At 40.4% G+C, this 19,640-nt stretch overlaps 1 protein-coding gene across 1 annotated transcript in view; it reads left to right on the top strand.

Annotated features, from left to right (window-relative positions):
* GRM1 (glutamate metabotropic receptor 1) overlaps positions 1 to 19,640 on the top strand; it is a 307,099-nt gene that overhangs the window by 83,414 nt on the left and 204,045 nt on the right. The window contains exon 2 of the mRNA XM_028140654.2: positions 16,495 to 16,744. Coding sequence (XP_027996455.1) covers positions 16,495 to 16,744 — 250 coding nt within the window. The remainder of the gene's footprint in view (positions 1 to 16,494; positions 16,745 to 19,640) is intronic.

Below are 19,640 nucleotides of genomic sequence, written 5' to 3'. Positions count from 1 at the left end.
CTCCAAGAGTATTGGCAAAGCCATTAGAAAACTCAGCATAGCCTGAATTAAGGTGAAATACAGGTCACACTAAGGCTTTGTGATGCAAAATGCTATGGAATCAGCCTTTCCCACCCTGATGCAGTAAACCAGGGCTAGCCTTCCAGCCCCATGGTAAGAGACCTCATGTATTATGCAGTGCAAACCCCTTCACTTCACATGTAAGGAAACTGGAACCCAGAGTAGTCCAAGAACTTGAACATGGTCATAGACTGAGGCAGGTCCAAACCCAAGGGTTTTTATTTCACTGCATATTTACTGCCAGAGGGTCTCGTGTCCTTTGAATTAAAGACAAAATGTTTTCTCCATAGACTAATTTCCTTTTGACCCAGGATAACATCTAGTTTGACTTGGTTAAATGGACTGTTTTACTGATCATATAAAAAATGTAAAAAGCAGAGTTCAAAAGGAGGAGACCAAAAGCTCAGTGTCAGTGTTGGGGTAATTCCACTGAGCAAAAGGTGTCTAAAAGCAGCTTCTGGAGCGGGGAGGGAATAGCTGGCTCCTGCCGAATGTCAGTCCAATGATGCTGGACAGTGTGTCTTTCCATTGCTCCAGGTTCACCTAATGAGCTTGCTCTGTAAGTGGCCTTGTTTTATGTTGCCTGTTTCTGCAGGACAGTGTCTGTTCCCTTGTTTCAGTGACAGTATCCCTAAAAGTTAGTATTGGTAAAAATAACCCTGCAGGCAAGATACATTTTAAATGGTTATACAACAAATGCTTTCTCCTCCACTATGGCAATACACTTGTAAAAGAATCAGATTGGGGAAGGAAAAAGCTGTTGAAAAGAATATTGCTAAGCAGATGCTTACTCTGAGTGCTGAGAATATAAAATATGTTTTGACATGAAGCTCTAGATTATGAAAGAGTGCTGATTCATATTGTTCTAGAATCACCAAATGCTCATGCTTTAGGGAGACTTAAAGACTAAATATGTAAACCCTATATGTTGAGCATGAGCAAAGAAGACAGAATGATAAACCGCTCAAGGTCATAGCTAGTTAGACAGTCAGGACTTCTGGATCTCATCATGGAATTTTCATGGTAAAACATCTTAGAGAGGATAAGAGATGTGTTCATCTGAAAATAGTGGAAAACCATTCTAATAATGGTGGCTTAGCAGGTAGGGATTCATCTTTCTCATGCAGTGAGACATCCAGGGGAGGACAGTACAGGTTCAGAACGCAGAACGGTGATGCTATTAGGTATCTGGGCTGTTCTGTCTTCTGTGCCTTCAGCCGTCATGTGTCTTCATCCTCATATTTGACCCTCAATGCATAACAACATGGCTGTTGAACCTCCAGGCTCAGGTACATATACTGGTGTAAAGAAAAAAGGGGCAAAATGTCTAAAAAGCATTCATATTATCTGACCTTTACAAAATTTCCCTAGAAACCTCACCTGGCAACTTCTATTTAACTCTTATCATCTGGATTTGGGTCACTTCTGCATCTCTAGCTGCAAGGGTGTCTGGGAAGATAGGGGTTTTGGCTGTGCACAGTCAGCCCAATCAAAATTGGGTATTTTTTAGTAAGGGAACATGAGAAATGGATGATGCATAGGAAACTACTAGAATCTGAAACAATGTATATATGTGAGAGGTAAGTAACTAAGGGGCATGGGTTTTAGGGTCAGACACATCTGAGTTCAAATTCCAGCTCTGACAATTTTGGGGCAAGATCCTCAATTTCCTTTGTAAATGCAGATAATTATGACAAAATGATGCAACAAGGTTGTAGTGAAGTTAAAAGAAGATAATTCAAACATAAGTTCTCCATAAAATTGCACATTTTAATACTGGTTTAGAATCTAGCAACACTTATGTTGCTTACCCTTCCTGGGACACATTATACTTTGATGTTTTTTGAACTTCAATGAGACAATGTTCAGGATACCAAGACACAAAATTGGGTTAAATTCTTCTTTATTCCCTATTAGAAAAATGGCTGACTGATATTTAGGCATTATTCATACTACTTCGAGCCTTTTGCTCAAAGGGGAGAGACTTGAATGGGCCAAACATCTTGACCTCAACTTAAAGTGCTTCTATATATGTAAATATATAAATATATATTAAAATTAGCTTTATATCTTACATACTGTTTTTAACCATTTCATATTTAACAATATGTTATAAATATTTTCTATGGTATTGAATACAATTTAGCATCATTCATGAAAATGTTTGCATGTATTCTTTATATAAATACATAACAACTATTTACCCATCTCCCATTGTAGAACACTGTTGTTTTTGTTTTTGTTTGTTTGTTTGTTTCTGTTATATTTTCCAATAATGTGCTACGATGAAGATCCTTGTAAGTGGAACTTGGTGGACAATGAAATTATTTTTTGAAACTAAATTTCTAAGAAAAAATATGAATGTAAAATAAAACATTAGTATTAAAATTTTTCCACATAAATGATGAGAACATTTTATACTACCACTAGAGGCCCAATGCATGAAATCCATGCAAGGGCCTCGGCCCTCGCAGCTGCGGCTTTGTCCAGAAGGTCGTCCAGAAGGACATCCGGAAGGTCATTTGGCTGTCCAGTCTAATTAGCATATTACACTTTTATTATTATAGATTAGTAGTATATGAGAGTGCTCATTTCAATACACTCTTGCCAACATTGGGTATTATCATTAAAAGATATATACAGATTGTGTGTGTGTGTGTGTGTGTGTGTGTGTGTGTGTGTGTATGTGTTTTGGAGTACAGTTTCTGAACTTTTTGGTAGATACTACCTTCTCATGTTTTATTTATTTTTTGTTAATCCTCACCGAGAATATTTTCCCTTTGATTTTTAGAGAGAGTGGAAGGGAAGGGGAGAGACAGAGAGAGAAACATTGATGTGAGAGAGACACATCTATTGGTTGCCTCCTGCACTCACCTGGACCAGGGTCGGGGATGGAGCCTGCAACCTAGTTATGTGCTCTTGACTGGAATAAAACCCAGGACCCTTCAGTCTGCAGGCTGACACTCTGTCTACTAAGCTAGACTGGCCAGAGCTACCTTCCCATTTTTGATTGATATTCAGTGTCACATAGGCAGAGATAGTGGACAGGAGTGCTGGGGCAGTCTCTACAAACCTGTTTCCTCCATGTGAAAATAGAAATGGAAAAATGCTGCTTTCTGAAAGAATGATGATCTCCTTTTTCATTTTTATACCACTTACATTTTGCTTTCTCTTAACTTTTTTCTCCATATCATAAAGATATTTGAATTAGAGAAACCAGAAACTTGGTTAATGTATAAAGCTCTAAAGTTGATATGAGTCATTTATGGCTGACACTTAAGGAAGACTCAGTGACAGAGACTCAATATAGGCAAGCATAGACTCTTGAATGCATTGTGTAAACACCAACAGTCCACAAATAAAATAGGAAAGCAATTGCTTTGTGCAACTGTGGAAAAAAAAATCTAGAGACAACCTGGGAATAAGGTGAAACATGAGTGGAGAGCGAAGCACTGCAGTTAAAGAAATAATCACAAGTTTGAATTTTATAAATAGGAACATAGAGAAAATGGAATCTAAAGCTCTTAAGGCATCCTACCTGACTTAAGGTAAGTGGTTGCCATGAGTTAGCAGGGATGGAAGGGTGAATAGGAAAAACACAGAAGATTTTTAGGGTAATGAGGTATACTGTATGATACTACAATGATGGATACATGTCATCATAGATGTATTCAAACCCATAGAATATGTCACATGAAGCGTAAGCCCTAATATAAACTATGAACTCTGAGTAATAATGGTGTGTCAATGTAAGTTTATCCATTACTATAACAAATGTACCACTCCGGTAGAGGATGGTGATAATGGGGGAGACTGCATGTGGGGGTAGGGTGTACATAGGAAATCTATGTACCTTCAGCTCAATATTGCCATGAACCTAAAACTGTTTTAAAGATAAAGCATATTTAAAAAATAAAAAAATAAAGCTCTTAGGTCCTGCTAAAGTCTTATATCCATTTTTATATTCTACAACTTTAGAGGGACATGGAGAGTAAAAATAGGCCACATTCCCTGATTTTTTTCTATGTTCTGGGAACTTTGCAATCATTAACACATATGATTTAATAATGATAAGTCTTTGAGATGCATATTATAATCTACATTTTACACAAGAGGAAATCAAAGCTTAAATAAAACTCTTAAAGGCTATCTATCTTCTTATCCAGGATCCAGGACACAAACCAGGTTGATTGCCCGGAGGGTCATCCTCTTATTCAATCAGCTGTAAGGCATCCCTGAAAATGTGATGAGACAAAGGTTACTTGGCTTCAATTATATTGCACAAAGATGTCAATCACTTTTTGGTAATTTTCCTTCTTCCTCTTAGATGTTAAAACTGTTCAAACTGGGATGATTATAGGTAGGATGGGAAATTGCTGGTAAAATGATTCCCTTTTATTCTCTGTGATTGCCCTGTGTGAGGTAGTTCCTTCACTGACCTTGCACATGAATTCTCCTGCATGCCTCTAAGGCCAGTGATGACTCACTCACCTCTGACTGACCAGACAGACCCATAATGCTGACTGCAGGTGTGTGCATGGAGTCAGGGGAGCCATCGCATTTTCTAAGTGGGAGTAACGAACAAATTAAAAGATTGCCCCAAAATGTTAAAGTATAAATTTGTTTCTCTTGAAGAGAAAGCTAAGTTGTGGTTTCCAGAAACACTCCCCATGCCCCCACCACCCACCCCCAAAAAGAACTCAAACCAGTGCAGTCTTTACTGAAATGAAGAGGAAATATATTTATATTTTATCACAAGAGATTAGGGTAAAAAAAGAAGAAATTTATTATATTGTTTGTTGTTGAATATTTCCAGTAGTTTCCAAAATGCACTGTGAGAGCAAATTTATTCATCATGATTCTTTTAAAAATTGGATATTATCTTATTTGTCTAAGATGTCCCAGGAGGCAGAGTAGTCAGTTTTCAGGACCTCGGACAAAGTCTGGGCCATAGCTCTAATGATTTCAGCTCATCGGGAAGCCTGAGACTACTATAGAATACCAGGGAAGAAATGCAAGCGTGAAATGTCAGAAATTAAGGCAGTCTATGTATGGGCAATAATGTCCATTCCTATTATATTTAAACACTTTTATTATTACAAACAATGGGGATTCTTTGCAACCCCTATGTTCTCTCTTATAAATCTTCCCACAAGGTCTGTTTAGAAGCTTAATTTATAGACTATCTTGATTTGCTCTCTGTAAATCTCTTTGTTATATGAGGTAGAAATTAATATTTTTCAACAAATTTTAATTTTATATTTTATAGACTTTCTACTCTTCCCTTTCTTACTCTCTAGAGTTTAGGCAACATTATAACAGTGATAAAGTCTGTTATAAAATCTGTTACAACACAGCAACATACAGTATATTTCCATGTTGCAGTCTGGTAGTGGTATGCCAGATGCTTCACTTGAAGTTCATTATATAGAGTGTCATTCTATAAAACACGAACCTTCTGCTGCAGTGGGATTCTCTTCTCATTGCCTCTAAAAATACCTTTGTGGATTCTCATTCAGTCCCATTCACCCTGAATACCAGTCCCTTGCATACACTCTTTAAGGCCAAGTTTCATTCCTACTTTTCCCAAAGGTATTCTTTGACCCTCCCTGCTCTTAGTATTATGCCGTTTTCCATTTCACATGTAGCTTATGTGGCTTTCTATTGTTGCTGTGTTTTGTAATCTTGTGTCATGCCTTCACAGTTGTAAGTCCATGTAGGGGGCAGTATAGAATTCAGATGTGAAATCCCAGTTCTACTCCTGTATGATCTTGGGCAAGTTACTTAACCTCTTAGAGCTTTCCTGTCCTTGCCTGTAAAAGAGGACTTATAACTTTTATATGGCATTGTTATGATGAATAAATGAAAGCTAGCTATTTTAGTACAGTGCTAGACACATAGTAAATATTCACCAAACTGAAGGCAGAGCCAGTGTCCAATGTTTCTTGGCAACTCTTGAAGTGCAGAACCCAAGGATTGTTTTTCAAGTTGAGAACTCAATAAATTATTTGCTAATTGAATGTTAATATGCAGCTCTCTGTCAGGTCTGGGTGTTTACAATTCCATGGCTCTTTTATTTTTTAAGAGTTTTATTAAAAGCCAGTTCTTTATATATCTTCCAAGGCTGCACAGAGAAGTATCTAAATAAATTTCTTAACACCAGGAAAGGCAAGAGGAAGCCTGAGTGGCAGAATGGAAGTGGGACAGGAGGACAAGACGGTATGTTCTGTGCTGAGTGTTTTACTTTGAGCCTGGCATGATTTGCTCATGACCTAGTAGACAGACAAAGAATACATGTACCTACCATTCTTTCTACCTGAGGAATATCTGTTCATAATTGAAGACCCAGAATAAAGACTTTTTTCTTTTGTTCCCCCAGATTTACTGAGGTATATTTGAAACATTTTATATATTTAAGGGATATAATATCATTGTTGGATATGCATATATATTGTGAAATGATTACCACAATCAAGCTAATTCCCACACCCATTACCTCTCATTGCTAGCTTTCTTTGTGTGGTAAGAACATTTAAGATCTGCTATCCTAGCAAATTTTAAGTATCCTACCTAATAAAAAAGTAATATGCAAATTGACCGTACCTTCGCTTTGCCCACAATTGGCCAGGAGGCGCGGGGGGGCAGGACTCGGGGTGGCCGGGGTGGCTGATTGGGCTGGCAGGACGCTGAGCTCGCATTGCCAGTGGTGGCGCGAGCTCAGCGTCTGTGCCATGGCTGTGCTGCAGCACAGAAGGGGCCTCTGGGGCAGCGAGCCCACATCCCACCACCGACCATCAAAAGCAGGGAGCTGGGTGTCCGCTCCGGCACCAGCGGACAGACACCCAGCTCTCCTGCGATTGAAAGTGAAAGCAGGGGAGCTGGGTGTCTGTCTGCTCTGGCACCAGCCCAAAAGCCTCTGCCAGAGGCTTTTGAAAGGCCTGCTGTACCAGTGGACAGACACCCAGCTCCCCCCAATCGAAAGCGAAAGTGGGGAAGCTGGGTGTCTGTCCGCTCTGGCACCAGGCCAAAAGCCTCCACCGGAGGCTTTTGAAAGGCCTGGTGCACCAGCGGACACCCAGCTCCCCCGCGATCGAAAGTTGGGAGCTGTGTGTCCGCTCCGGCACCAGCAGACCCCCTGCCATCAAAAGTGGGGAGCAGGCTGCCAGCAGTGTCCGCAGAGCGTGCTAGGCTTTGCGGGGCAGTGGATATGGCCTGGATGGCAGGTTAGGCCTAGGGGACCCTACACGTGCATGATTTAATCATGCACTGGGCCTCTAGTATTATATATTAGTAATGGTATATTATTACATATAATTATATCATTAACTATACATTCATTATACTGTACATTGGATCCCCAGAGCTTACTCCTCTTATAACAAAGTTTGTACCTTTGACCAACATCTCTCCATTTTTTTCCCACTCCTTAACCCCTGGTAGTCACTGTTCTGCTCTCTGGCTCTATAAGTTTGACTTTTTTAGATTCCACATATAAATAAGATCATGTGGTATTTGTCTTTCTCTGTCTGGCTTGTTTTACTTAGTATAAGGTCCTGTGGGTTCATCCATGTTGCAAATGGTGGGGATTTTTAATGGCTAAAACTCCACTGTGTGTGTTTACATGTTCATATTAATATCATAGTTTCTTTATCCATTCATCCATTGATGGACACTTAGGTTGTTTTCATATATTAGCTATTGTGAAAAATACTGCAGTGAACATGAGAGTGCAGATAACTCTTTGAGATACTGACTTTATATCCTTTGGATATATACCAAGTAGTGGGATTACTGGATCATATGGTGATCCTATTTTTAAGTTTTTGAAGAATCTTATACTATTTCCCATAATGGCTATACCAACTTGAATTTCTACCAAGAGTACACAGGGATTCCCTTTTTTTCACATCCTCACCAACAAGTGGCACTTTTTTAGGCAGCTTTTTCTGATTCCTAGACACTTAAATAAGTCCTTGTCATGTCATTAGTTCTGCTGCTACTAAATGAAAGTAACATGATTTTAAGCTTCCTGGAGGCACTTTTCTTCTCATATTGTATGATCTTTACATCTAGCACTGTTATCAATATAATGAGTACAATATGGTGTTGTAACAATCAAATAAGGTAATGTTTATGAATGCAATTTTTAAAGTATAAAGATTCACAAAAGTACAGTTGCTCCTCCTATATTAGAGCTACTCATGGAAATTTATCTATCAGTTTGGGGTCTTTTGGGAATAGTGAGAGAAATAGCTAGTTTAAATATGGTCCAAAGAATGTTACTCAGCTCTCTATCAATTTGTGTAATAAAAAATTGCTATCAGAACGAAAACATATAAATAAAGAAATTGGGACTAATATTTCATAAAACCTATTGACCTATGCAGACAGTCTTCTGGATTATGAAAATATACATGCTTGATTGCTTGGTGCTATTAAGAGAAACAAATAGCAAGCTAGGAGTCAAGTTATGTAGAAGCATTCCAGTTCTAATACTCGTGAGCCTTTTCCCCCTCTGTGGCTCTATTTCCTTGTCTGTAACCTGAGGGGTTCGGTTGTTGGATTTTGAGTAAGCCTTGTATTTGTTTCTTGTCTGCTTATGTCCAAGGTCTTCACTAGATTTAAAAACAAGAATTTTCTTGTTTGAATGCATAATATATTCTTGCTCATCTATCCTGCATGTATTTTGGTAAAGGAACAAAATAGATTTCTGTGAAGTTATTCCCCTTATAACACCAACTTATGACCGATTGACAGTGCCTTTTGCTGTAATTCCTATGCACTTTGTAGATTCCTGAATCTGTATTTATGGTGAGAAAGAGACATCTGACTTCCTTCCCATGCCCCTCTCTGCAGACAGATGAGGCATCCACTTGCCAGCTTCAGTTTCTCCCTTATAATCTGTCAATGCCTCTTGCTTGAACTTTGATTTGTTTCCACAGTCCAGGCAGCTGAGGATTTTGTTATGTGTTAATGAATCCTTTAGGGCTTTACTGGACTGGATTAGGGTATATAAAGATGCTTGAATTAAAAGGCAAATACATTTAATTGATGTATTGAAAAAAAGAACACTTTTTGTTATGAAAAAAAGAGATACAAGAACACTTCATTTTAAAAAATGTAGGAGAATCTTAATTAGGTTTTATTACAATGCCCATGAAATTTTTATAGAAACTGAGATTTAAGTCCTAAGTCCTTTTTTTGGAGAGGGAGGGGGATGATATTCTTTTAAAATTATTTTGACTTAACAATTGATGTATTTATAAGACATTTACCTTGACACATCTTGAAAACTGCTTCTAAGTTGTCCACCAAAAGTTTGAACTGCTTTCTCCAAAATTGAATGCATTTGTGTTTTGCCAACACTGAGTATTATTAATTTATGCTCTAGCACTTTCTTGTGGAATCAAGCTGAAGCTTGATGTCTCTCACTGAGATGACATTTTTTTTCCTTGGCATTTCCCTCCTGTTATCCTCTTGCTTCTCTCATCTTCAATAAATAACTTGAACAAGAATTTTCACCTAAGCTCTGTTTTTAGGGAAACTAACTTAAGACACTTGGTTTAAGGTGGCAAAGATTGAAACAAAGAAAATAGACCGACTTAGGAACATTTTAGAGATAGAGTCTACAGGAATTAATCTGCAATAGAAGAGAAGTCCAAATAGTTCTTAAATTTTATTATTGAACAAATTGCTGGGTAATGGCACCATTTACTAATAGGATATGTCTAAAAGGGGCAGGTTTGCAAGGTCGAGAGGGAAAAATTCTATTTCAGATAAGTTTGAAATGTCTTTAAGTGGATACAAATGTCAGGTAGGCAATTGAATGTACAAATCTTTTGCTCCAAATGGCAGTCCAGTCTGAAGATCTATATTTAAGATTCAACCATGGTATTCAAATGGTGTTTGAAGGAATGTGACTGAACGAGGTACTTCATGAGACTATAGCAGAGAAAGTTTCCCAGGGCTGTTCCTGGTATGACATTATTCAGAGATTGAGAAGAATAGGACTATCTAGCAAATACATTCAGGAGTAGTCAGTAAGTGGTGAGGAAAGGTTGAGAGGGCTGTGTCAGAGAAACCAAGAGGAAAAAGTATTTCAAAGAGGGTGCAGCCAACTGTTGAATGCAGCTGAGTAGTTCATGAAGATGAAATCAGACAACAGATCATAAAATATGGCAACAGGGAAAATATTGGTGACCTTGACAGGAGAAGAGTTTGACAAAAAATATTCTGAGGTGATGGAAATGAAGGTCAAGGAGAGATTGAGAGATGATGAAACAAATACATAGACCTAGGCAACGATTATTGCTGTGAACAGTAGTGAATGAGGTGATAAGTCAAGTGGAACAAAGAGTCCAAGGGTATTTTTTTAAAATATGTTTTTATTAATTTTAGAGAGAGGGGGATGGAGAGGGGTAGTTAGAAGAAATATTGATGACAGCGAGACATCGATCTGCTGCCCTCCACACCCCACCTTGGGGATTGAGCCTGAAACTCTGGCATGTGCCCTGATCAGGAACCAAACTGGGGAACTCTTGGTTCATGGGTCAATGCTCAACCATTAAGCAACACCAGCCTGGCAAGAGTTTTTTTTTTTTTTTTGACACCATTAGAAGGGGAAATTTATTTTACAAAAGAGAGGGGACAATATGAAAAGAAAGTCCTTTAATAGACAAAAAGTGATGGGACTTCATTCATGAGCAGAAGTCAGCTCTATCCTGAAGCAGAAGCACTTCAAATTTGCCATAGGAGGGATGCTAGCAAATATGAGTGCCAATGAATAAAGTTTCATAGATGTTGTGGTATGTAGCTGAATTAATTCTAGTTTGATTGTTTCTATGTTCTTATTGAAATACTAGAGGACCAGTGCACGAAATTCGTGCATGGAAGGGGGTCCCTCAGCCCCGCCTGTACCCTCTGCAATTAGGGATCCCTACACCTTTTTCTTATCTAGCTAACCTCTTCACATTTAAAAAAATTAACTGAAATATCACCTACTCTAGGAAATGTCTTTACAATCTGTATTAAATATTTTCATAGTATATCATTCTTTTTCTTTAACAGCTACTTAGAATGGATGCAATGTAGTTTTTATTCTTGCATCTGACTTTTTTCTTCTTGCTCTTGTAATAGCAAAGCTTATCCAATTTACATCTGCCCTTCAAGGGCTTATATTTGGTTCAGTTTCTAGTTGGCTCCCTGCTTTTTTTTTTTAAGCAATAAATTTGGGTTGTGATAATAAGCCTCACTTGTAATCAAGCCTGTAGGTCTCCCTATCTGAATGTTTCTATAATACCTATCACTTTAGCATACCAGAGATTGTGTTCATTTATAGAAAATAACAATAAAAGTCACCTGATCATTTGATCTCCTAGTAATATTTTATAGCAAGATGTATTATTCTAGTAATTTAACTATTACAAAACTGAGGCATACAGAAATAAATCACATTGAACAAATATCAAAGCATAGTACACTTAGGGCCTCCCTTGTCCTGTGCCTCAGATATCATAGTTCACATGGAACTCAGCTTCCTTTAGAATAGGAAGGGATGCCATACTCATGAAGTAGCTACTTCCACACATTTTTTTATTATTATTTAATTCACAGCAAATACTCTTTGTACTAATTATTGGAAAATCATCCTAGCAATTACCTATGTTCCTCTCTGTATTGTTGCCTTACATTCTGATATTATTACTGCACTTTTATCATCCACTCGCTCTAATAAGATTGTGAATTTTTTAAGGGCAGAGATCATGACTTGAGCTTGTGTTTCTCTGTCATGGTGCCTAGATAAATACTCAAATGCCATCCAGTCCAAATGACTGTGATGAGAGAGGCCCACTGTTGCTGGAGACCTCTGGTTTTTATTTAAGGGGACTCACTTGTTCTGTGCCTTTACAGAGGGGTGAGTAGGGGCTGAGGGAATTTGAGGAAACCCAGACAGAATTCTCCTCTTAAAAGATTTTGCTAAGCTGGCACCTGGGACCGCTGGGTATTTGTCCAATTAAAACCTGGAGACACAGCAATAACAAAGGCACTGGTCTCCTACTGCTAATGCGTGGGGATCAAACCCCAGCCTGCAGGAACTCACCCCCGCAGTCAGGACCAGGCCGCTGGGTAGACCTGGGCTGGTGCTTCTAACTCTGGGAAGAGGGTGACTTCCCATGGCTGCAGGCTAGAGGCCCCGGACTTCACACCACACGCCACACGCACGAACAGGTCCCTAGCGCAGGTCGTCAGCGGAGTGGCTTCTTCACCTGGGATTGCGGGGCAGCTTAGCCAGGCTCGGCCTGGCCTGTTCACCCCATGATCGCGGGGCAGCTCGGCCTGACCTGTTCGCCCACGTGATTGCAGGGCGGCTTGGCCTAGGCTCACTGCTTTCTACCAGCTGCAGCTCGCCAATCTTCTATGGGCTCGGGGGAGCCGAAGCACTGACTTCCGGTTGGTCAGCCTTTGGTCGTGATTGGTTGTTACAAGTTACAACCCTGGGCTTTTATTATTAGGATGAAATGAAGGTCTTAGCTGAGATGAGGGTCAGCTGTTTAGAGATTTGAAGAGAGAAAAGCAAGGATAAAATAATCATGTTAGAGACTAGGATAATTTATTTACATTAGAGATGTAGTACTATTTACTTGCACTGTTGAGTGCCCCTTTTGATATGTATGATCATAATTAAAAAAATAATAACATTCAGTTGCTTTTTTAAAAAATTGATTTCAGAGTGGAAGGAGAGGGAGAGAGAGAGAGAGAGAGAGAGAGAGAGAGAGAGAGAGAGAGAGAGAGACATCAATGATGAGAGAGAGAAATTGCTTAGCTGCCTTCAGCACACCCTCTACTAGGGACTGAGCCTAAAACCCAGGCATGTGCCCTGACCGGAATTGAACCGTGACCTCCCAACTCATAGGTTGTCACTTAACCACTGAGCCACATGGGCCAGGCTATGCTAATGATTTTTAAATAAAACCAGTCATCAAGGTTATGAGTTTTTTCAGGCATGTTTTAGGTGTACCAGCTGTACCAGTTAATAATGCGGATTTTTTTCAATAGATGGAGTTACACATATGTTGATATATATGCGATTTGATATGTATGCTATTTTGTTGTATTGACAGCAAGATTCAAAACTTCATATGTAAAGTTTTCTGAAGGTGTTAACATCATAGATATTGTTATGCTTAAAAATGTCAAATTTCGTGCCAAAAAAAGAGCATTTGCAGGAAGTTTTAATTCATTCCTTTATTTTGAATAAAAGTGCTGCTGAAAGTTATCCTATACTTCAGGAAGCTTATGGTGAACATGCTCCATCTCAAGATACTTGTGAACGCTGGTTTAAACACTTTAAAAGTGCTGATTTCGATGTGAAAGACAAAGAACATCCAGGTCAACAAAAAAAGTTTGAAGACCAACAATTACAAGCGTTATTGGATGAAGATGCATGTCAAACTCAAAAACAACTTGCAGAAAGATTAACCGTTTCTCAGAAAACCATTTCCAATCATTTACAAGCAATGGGAAAGATTTTAAAGGAAGGAAAACGGGTGCCACATCAACTGAATAAAAGACAAATGGAAAACCGAAAAGTCATCAGTAAAATGTTGCTTCAATGGCATGAAAGAAAGTCTTTTTTTGCATCGAATTGTGACTGGTGATGAAAAGTGGATTTATTTTGGGAATATCAAATGCACAAAATCATGCGTTGATCCAAGTCAACCATCAACATCGACTGCAAGACCAAATTGCTTCACTTCGGAAAGAAGACAATGCTCTGCATTTGGTGGGATCAGGAAGGTGTGGTGTATTATGAGCTTCTAAAACCAGGTGAAACCATTAATACTGATCGCTACCGACAACAAATAATCCATTTGAACCATGCTTTGATCATAAAATGACCAGAATGTTCCAGAAGACATGGCAAAGTAATTTTGCTTCATGATAACGCACCATCACACACTTCAAACAGTTAAAGGCACGTTAAAAGGTCTTTGTTGTGGAGCGGATGCGAGTGAATGACCACTGGAGCCCAGACCAAATTAAAATTTAGGGAGCCTTTATTAGCCGGGCGGCCAGGCGGCCGGACGACCCGGCGACTGCTCTGCCATTCTCCACGCAGGGAGACCAGAGAGCAGCAGCGACCCTTTGTGTAGGACTGCTTTTAAGCACATTAACCGCATCCGGTTTTTGCAGAACAAGTAACCCAAGACAAAACAGTTTTTCCCAAGTAACGTCAGGATCATGCCAATGACGACCATGTTATTCACAGGGTCATCCTGTTCTTCAGAAAGCTGACAGTGTTCTATGAAAGAAGGCTACGTGCTGGGAAGGGTCCATGAGACCATATCTCAAGGCCTGGCCTGCTGTCAGCTGACATCTCCATCTGGGGCATAGTCCATGACCTCTCTGGAAGCATGCTCAAAAATTCCCACTCTCCAACAGTCTTGACTGGGAAGTATTAACCCACCCGCTGTATTGACCAGACCTTGCTACTTCCGATTACCACTTGTTCCGATCAATGGCACATGCACTTTCTGAGCAGCACCTCAAAACATACAAAGAAGTGGAAAATTGGTTCTCTGAATGGTTTGCCTCAAAACAAGAAAAGTTCTATTGGGACGGTATCCACAAATCACCTGAAAGATGGGGAAAATGTGTAGCTAGCGATGGACATTACTTTGAATAAAGCACTTTTGATGTTTCTCTTGAAATTATTGTGTTTTCTTAGATTACAAAATCCACATTATTAACTGGTACACCTGGTAAACATGGAATAGGAGAATGGCTAGGTTTAACTAGCATTAGAGTTTTGTCAGGGAAACACAAGGGAGTGAAAAAATTTTCAAGGGAGTGCTAGTGAAGTTGGGCTATAAGATCCAAATTCGGCTCTGAGGCAAATGAGAGGCAGGATGGAAAGAAAAATATTGAGGTAAATGGATTTGAGGTTTCTGTGAGGTAGAATGAATGCTAGAGAATGGGTATCCTATCTAATAAAGAGGGAATATGCTAATTGACCCTCACACCATTGCAAAGATGGCAGTGCCCACAGCCAATAATGAGGGAATATGCTAATTGACTGTCCACCCTTCAAGGTGGAGGCACCCACAGCCACAAGATGGTGACACCCAGTCCCCTCAGCCCCACCTGCCTTTGGAGTCCCCCAGCCCCCTCAGCCCCCAGCTGGCCAGACCCGGCTCGAGATGCAGGCAAGCCTCGGATATTGGCTGCCCAGCTGCCCAGGGCCAGCCTGAGGCACAGGCAAGCCTTGGATGGTGGCTGCCCAGCCGCCCAGGGCTGACCGAGGCTCAGGTAACCAGGGCTGGCTGAGGCTTGTGCTACCGGCAGTGGCAGCAGCAGAGGTAAGATGGGGGCATCGCCTTCCCCTGATCACTGGGTTGCCTCCTGCCCTTGAGGGCTCCTGGACTGTGAGAGGGGGCAGGCTGGGCTGAGGGATCCCCCGTCCAGTGCATGAATTTTCATGCACCGGGCCTCTAGTTAGAATATATGAGCTTGAAAGATAAGAAGAGATAAAGACTGGGATGTTTGACAGCCACATTCAGAGGTATTAGTGACATTTGTGATAACAAAGTCAAAAGTAGAAATAAGTAGGTTATAGGAAGTATCTTCGGATGGAGGGAGCTGAGAAACTGGGGACAGTGTATTGCATCATCTACCTGGGTATCAACTTGGGGAAAGGAGTAGAGCTATAGAGGACACTAAGGTGGGGGCTACAGTCATCAGTGAGACTGAGAGACGGGGAACTGACACAATGTGATACTTGTTTTATTTAAGTGATTTCTATGAGTTCTTAGTTTTTTTAAAGTGTATTTTATTATAGGAATGACATTAACATAAAAATCAAAACAGAAGGCCAAATTTCCCATAGCCGCATCACTTCATCAGAGGGTGTTGGATTTTGACTAAGCCCTGTATCTGTTTATTGTCTGCTTATTCTGGCCTGGCCAGGTATTCCGTTTGCTTTGTTCACTCCCTCTTCATGGAAATGTGGCAGGGCTTGGTGTCACCGTAAGTGTCTACCTCTTAACCAGGCTGCCTGGGAAGCAAGCCCTCAACGGAACAGGCGTTCTCATTGTGCTATTTGACCTCCTACCACAGTGCGCTGATCTCTCTCACAGTGCTAAAATTTGGGACAGCCACTATTAATCATGATTATAAAATAGGGCAGCAGGCCTTCATTTATCAAAACTTGTTTCACTGTGGATGCCCCAGTTAGATAGTTTCTCATTATTTTCAGAGTTGATCGTTTGATCGTGCTCCTTGATCCATCCAGCTCTTCCTTCAGTCCCAGTTACACTGACAAGTTATTTGGTCAGTCTGTCCTCTCCATTCCCCGTGACCAGGGAATCCTTATTCCAGGTGTGAGTGAGGCTGCTGCCAGGTTGTCTTGAACATCTGCTGATTGTTTTTGGACAGGGAATTATGGGGAGAGTGGAATGGACGCTTTCAAAGAGCTGGCTGCCCAGGAAGGTCTCTGCATCGCCCATTCAGACAAAATCTACAGCAATGCTGGGGAGAAGAGCTTCGACCGACTCCTGCGCAAGCTCCGAGAACGGCTCCCCAAGGCGAGAGTGGTGGTCTGCTTCTGCGAAGGCATGACGGTTCGGGGCCTCCTGAGCGCCATGCGGCGCCTGGGCGTGGTGGGCGAGTTCTCACTCATTGGAAGGTAAATCTCTTAATCTTTTCTCTCTTTCTCTGTTTCCCTCCTCCACCTCCTCCCCTCTCCCCTCCCCCTCCTCCTCCCTCTCCTCCTCCCTCTCCTCCTCCCTCTTCTCCCCCTCCTCTCCTCTCTCTCCTCCTCCTCCTCCTCCTCCTCCGTCTCTTCCTCCCTCTCCTCCTCCCTCTCCTTCTCTCCCTCCTCCCCCGTCCCCCTCCCCTTTCTCCTCCTTCTCACTGAGAGTGGAGTGGGGCTATTGTCATTTTCCTGATAGATAAGAGTAGCACAGTATATGACAAGATAATAAAACTATTTCAGAAAAGGGTGGAAAGTTGTTGCCAGACTGTTTTATCCCAGAGAATTATTTTTCCCATTTGCTTCCCACCCCTTTCACCTCACCCCCAATACACACACACACACACACACACACACACACACACACACACATGTCTTCATACTTTATAAGCACAGAAATCTTAACAGGTACCGGTGGATAGGGGTCAACAATAATTATAGAAATATATATTACGATTTAAAATTTAAAGGGTTGACTAAGTGAAAATGAAAACGTGTAGCTGAACTTTGGAACTTGATAATATCATTTCTTACACTTACGGGCCAGCTCACAGCAATGCTTTCAGTATGCGAGTTCTGGGATTGCGGGTGATGTATGCCAAGATCTCTGCTCTTCTTTCTAGACCATATGTACTTGTGTGTGAATCCCTTCCATATCACTGTCGTTTTCATAGCGTTTTTAACCTAACAGATATCTTGTTAAATTTTCCATCTTCTAATGGTAAAATTTTCCAAGGAGCCTACTGAGTTTACTTAAATGAAAGCCTTACTGATCTTCTACTCTGTCACACTCATGTCCCAGATTTCCTTTTCTCCTCTCCTCTCTTCTACTGGCTAGCGTACAATCATATCTCCCCTGCTGAAACACTCAACCACCGACCCTCTTGTCTAGGAAATTGGTAGTAGTGGTGTGGACATCCTCACTGGACCTTTCGCCTCCATTCCTGCACTTACGGTAATGATGACAAAAATAGTGAGACTAATCTCACCATCACCTGGAACTAGAGGCACAGGACACTTCAAAGACTTTTTTTTAGAAGAAGGAAGGACAGAAACCCAACTAAATGAATAAAGTAACAAAAAGTACTCTCTTTTGGCATGAGGAATTATGGAGTCAAGGTCAAAACATAAACCAAGATTAAGAGAATTATTGAATTTGGGTATAATTGTTACACTGCCACAAAGTGTTATTTTGGCAGCTTCAACGTGATGCAGTGTGTGAAGCCATTTGAGGAGCATGAAAGAAGGAACATTATTCCCTTAGTGACTGAAAAGGATGTGAGCAGCATGGCTGAAGTGTTATGAAAAATAAGGTTCTTATATATACACCAGGACAGATGGCCTGCAGACAGTCAGCCTTTTAAATTGTTTTTATGAAATGACTGCTTTTATAAAGAGTGCTTGTTTTTTTAAAAAATTTCTCATGTTTACCATTTTCAAAAGAACAATAGTCTGTTTTGCAGTATTCATTCTCTTTAATATCCCTGAAGAGGCTATCTACCTGGGTTCTGGAGATCTTGAACAGATGTAGCAAATGCGTGAGCTTTAGGGTAGACAGACTGCTTAATTGTGAAACACAATTATACAAAATGCTGCAGTGAGTAATTGGAGTATAAAGAACTCATTTCACCATTATTCTTTAAAAGCTGGTCAATGATGGTAATGTAGTTAACCTCTCCTGCTAACAATGCAGCTGAGCTCATGCAAGTATTTCTGAGATTCTCACGTGTGCTTGCTCATAAATAAGTCAGCTACATGTGATATCTACTTCTTTTACTCCTCTTTTGGTTTTTTGCCCCACCTCTGCTGGGTTGTACTGACATATCCTGGGGAAGCACCAGCACAATGAATGTCTGAGTTTCTGAGGACACAGCTCCCTGCACCAATGGTTATGGCCTACAATGCATGGAGCCTTTGAGATACCAAAGTTATGCTACACTCGGTGCCTTTTTGGGCTACATTCTATGAGGTCTCTCAGTGTGGTATTGGCTTTTACTCTCATATCCAAGAGGATTTGGGGGGGAAAACAGCTTTTTCTTCATTCTTTGTTCTGTTTCTTCCCTGGGAGAGATATGAGTGAGTCCATAGGGAGCTGAGCAGGGGACAAAGCCAAGTGGTATCATTACACCATACCTAGAAGTAGCCTTCCCTTCAGATGCTTGATTCTCCACTTCTTGTGAAGATGGATTTTACTCTAACTGCTCCTCTGTCCCTCATTCCAGTGGACAGTTGGTGGGCGTGGTTACCTCATTTCAACAGACATGTCCAGAGCATTCTGATTTAACACCAAGTTGCAATTTCTAGCTACATTTGTAATGCTGTCCAAATATATCTCCCTCCTATTCAAAGGGGGTTTTGTTTGCCAAATGATAAACTCCTTTGAGGCCAGGAGTCATTGTTTAGTTTCTTTGACAATACAATGCATAATTCTGGCTGCTTCCAGATTCACAAGAGTGTATTGTGTAGATGGTGATGAACTTTTTTTCAAAGAGGTAAAGATAAGTAAATCATGGTGAAGATTACAAGAGACATTTAATTAAAAAAATTAGGTCTTTTTGAATGAAGATTCATATTTTCTTGTCTCCATGACGCTTCTTCCCTCTCACATTTCACATCCAACATAGAAGGAAATGTTGTTGATGTTACCATCAAAACATATCCAGACTTCAACAACTTATTGCTACTCTTGTTGCTATCATCCTAGTTCAAGCACCATCATCTCTCATGCAGGTTATTGAAATAATCTCCTAAGTGATCCTTGTTTCTCCCCACCATCTATTTTTAAGGCAAAGTGATCTTTTAAAAATTTAACTCAGTTAATGTTAATCTT

The sequence above is a fragment of the Eptesicus fuscus genome, chromosome 10 (assembly GCF_027574615.1).
Source record: "Eptesicus fuscus isolate TK198812 chromosome 10, DD_ASM_mEF_20220401, whole genome shotgun sequence".
In the NCBI taxonomy this organism is placed as follows: Eukaryota; Metazoa; Chordata; class Mammalia; order Chiroptera; family Vespertilionidae; genus Eptesicus; species Eptesicus fuscus.
This window is presented reverse-complemented; position numbering and strand designations above follow the sequence as displayed.